The sequence below is a fragment of the Sinocyclocheilus grahami genome, unplaced genomic scaffold, assembly GCF_001515645.1.
Source record: "Sinocyclocheilus grahami isolate Dianchi unplaced genomic scaffold, SAMN03320097.WGS_v1.1 scaffold1330.1, whole genome shotgun sequence".
Lineage (NCBI taxonomy): Eukaryota > Metazoa > Chordata > Actinopteri > Cypriniformes > Cyprinidae > Sinocyclocheilus > Sinocyclocheilus grahami.
In genome coordinates this window covers 409,578-410,853 of record NW_015506509.1, presented here as the reverse complement: position 1 = coordinate 410,853, position 1,276 = coordinate 409,578, and the positions used below count along the sequence as shown (strand labels likewise).

Sequence of the window (1,276 nt, the reverse complement as noted above, 5' to 3'; positions counted from 1 at the left end):
AGGGGGTCTGAATACTTTCCGTACCCACTGTATATATAATATATAAATATTACATGTTTCTTAAGTTGCAGCAATAGGTGGAAGTATAGAGTTATATCAAGTAATAGTTATAACAGTTTTGCTGGTAAATGATGGCATACGGTACTGATTTTTCTGTATTTTTTTTTCTTATCATATTCTAACATGCCTGTATTTGCGCTCAGTTAAAGAACAGGTGTGTTTGTGTTACCAAATGATCTTGATGAAAATAGAAGTAGCACTGAGCTCTATCTCTGTAAAATAAAAAGAGCCCATAATTGCAAACAGATATAGTCTATCCCTTTAGTTTAAGCCCTATATGAATCCTTCTAGTTTAGTTTCATTTCAGCTTACCCCAACAGAAAAAGAGCACATTCAGACATGCCCACTTCTCATAACCTCCGCCACGTCCCTTTGGCACAGTTGTAAAAGGGATTTCAGCCTTTTACAGTCAGCAGTGCGTGAAAACAAGCTAAAAAAACTCACATATACCAGCCTGTCCATACAATACCTTCTATTATACATGAAAAGCATACAATGGCACTGAGCTGCCTAGAGCCCTAAAACTCAAGTCTCTGTAGATGTACAATCACCCAAATAAACAAGCTCTTCACATTTTAGATTAATAACAGAAAGCAAGTTCTACACAGCGGCAGTTTGAAAATATTCTGATGGTTCTCTTTTGATGTTTGTTCGTTCCAGGGACATCCGTAATAATGAGATATCTCTTGCCATCGAGGACTTCGTTGGCATGTTTGGGGGTTTGAAGAGGCTGAACTCGCTGTACGTTTGTTGATGGATACGAGCTGTTTGATCTGACTCAGAGATGTAAAGTGTGGCTTGACATGCGCATGTGTGTGTGTTTTCCAGAGTTTTACAGAATAATAAAATCAGGACCATCACTAAGAGAGCGTTCGAGGGTCTGATGGAGCTGGAGCATTTGTGAGTCTCTCTTTTAGCCTTACATCTCTATTACAACTCGGAAAATGATTTTATTCCGCATTATAAACTTTCACAACCTGTTTGTTTTGTAGTCAAGGACAGGAACAGACTTACATAAAAATATAGAAATAAAATAATAATATCTGGAAGAGTTTTTATATTACTATTATTATATTACTAGTAATTACTACTAATGAGACATGAAGTTTTCAAAATACTAAGGGTTTATGAGATATGAAGTCATATCACAACATTCAAAGCATCAGATCTTTTGTTCCGTATTCTTCTGTAAGAAATAAATTCACAATTGCGAGAT

General features: G+C 36.1%; 1 protein-coding gene across 1 annotated transcript in view; it reads left to right on the top strand.

Moving 5' to 3' along the window:
• Positions 1-1,276, top strand: part of LOC107569290 (leucine-rich repeats and immunoglobulin-like domains protein 2) — a 23,135-nt gene that overhangs the window by 5,474 nt on the left and 16,385 nt on the right. Inside the window, exon 11 of the mRNA XM_016255343.1 lies at positions 721-805. Within this exon, the coding sequence (XP_016110829.1) occupies positions 721-805 (85 nt within the window). The remainder of the gene's footprint in view (positions 1-720; positions 806-1,276) is intronic.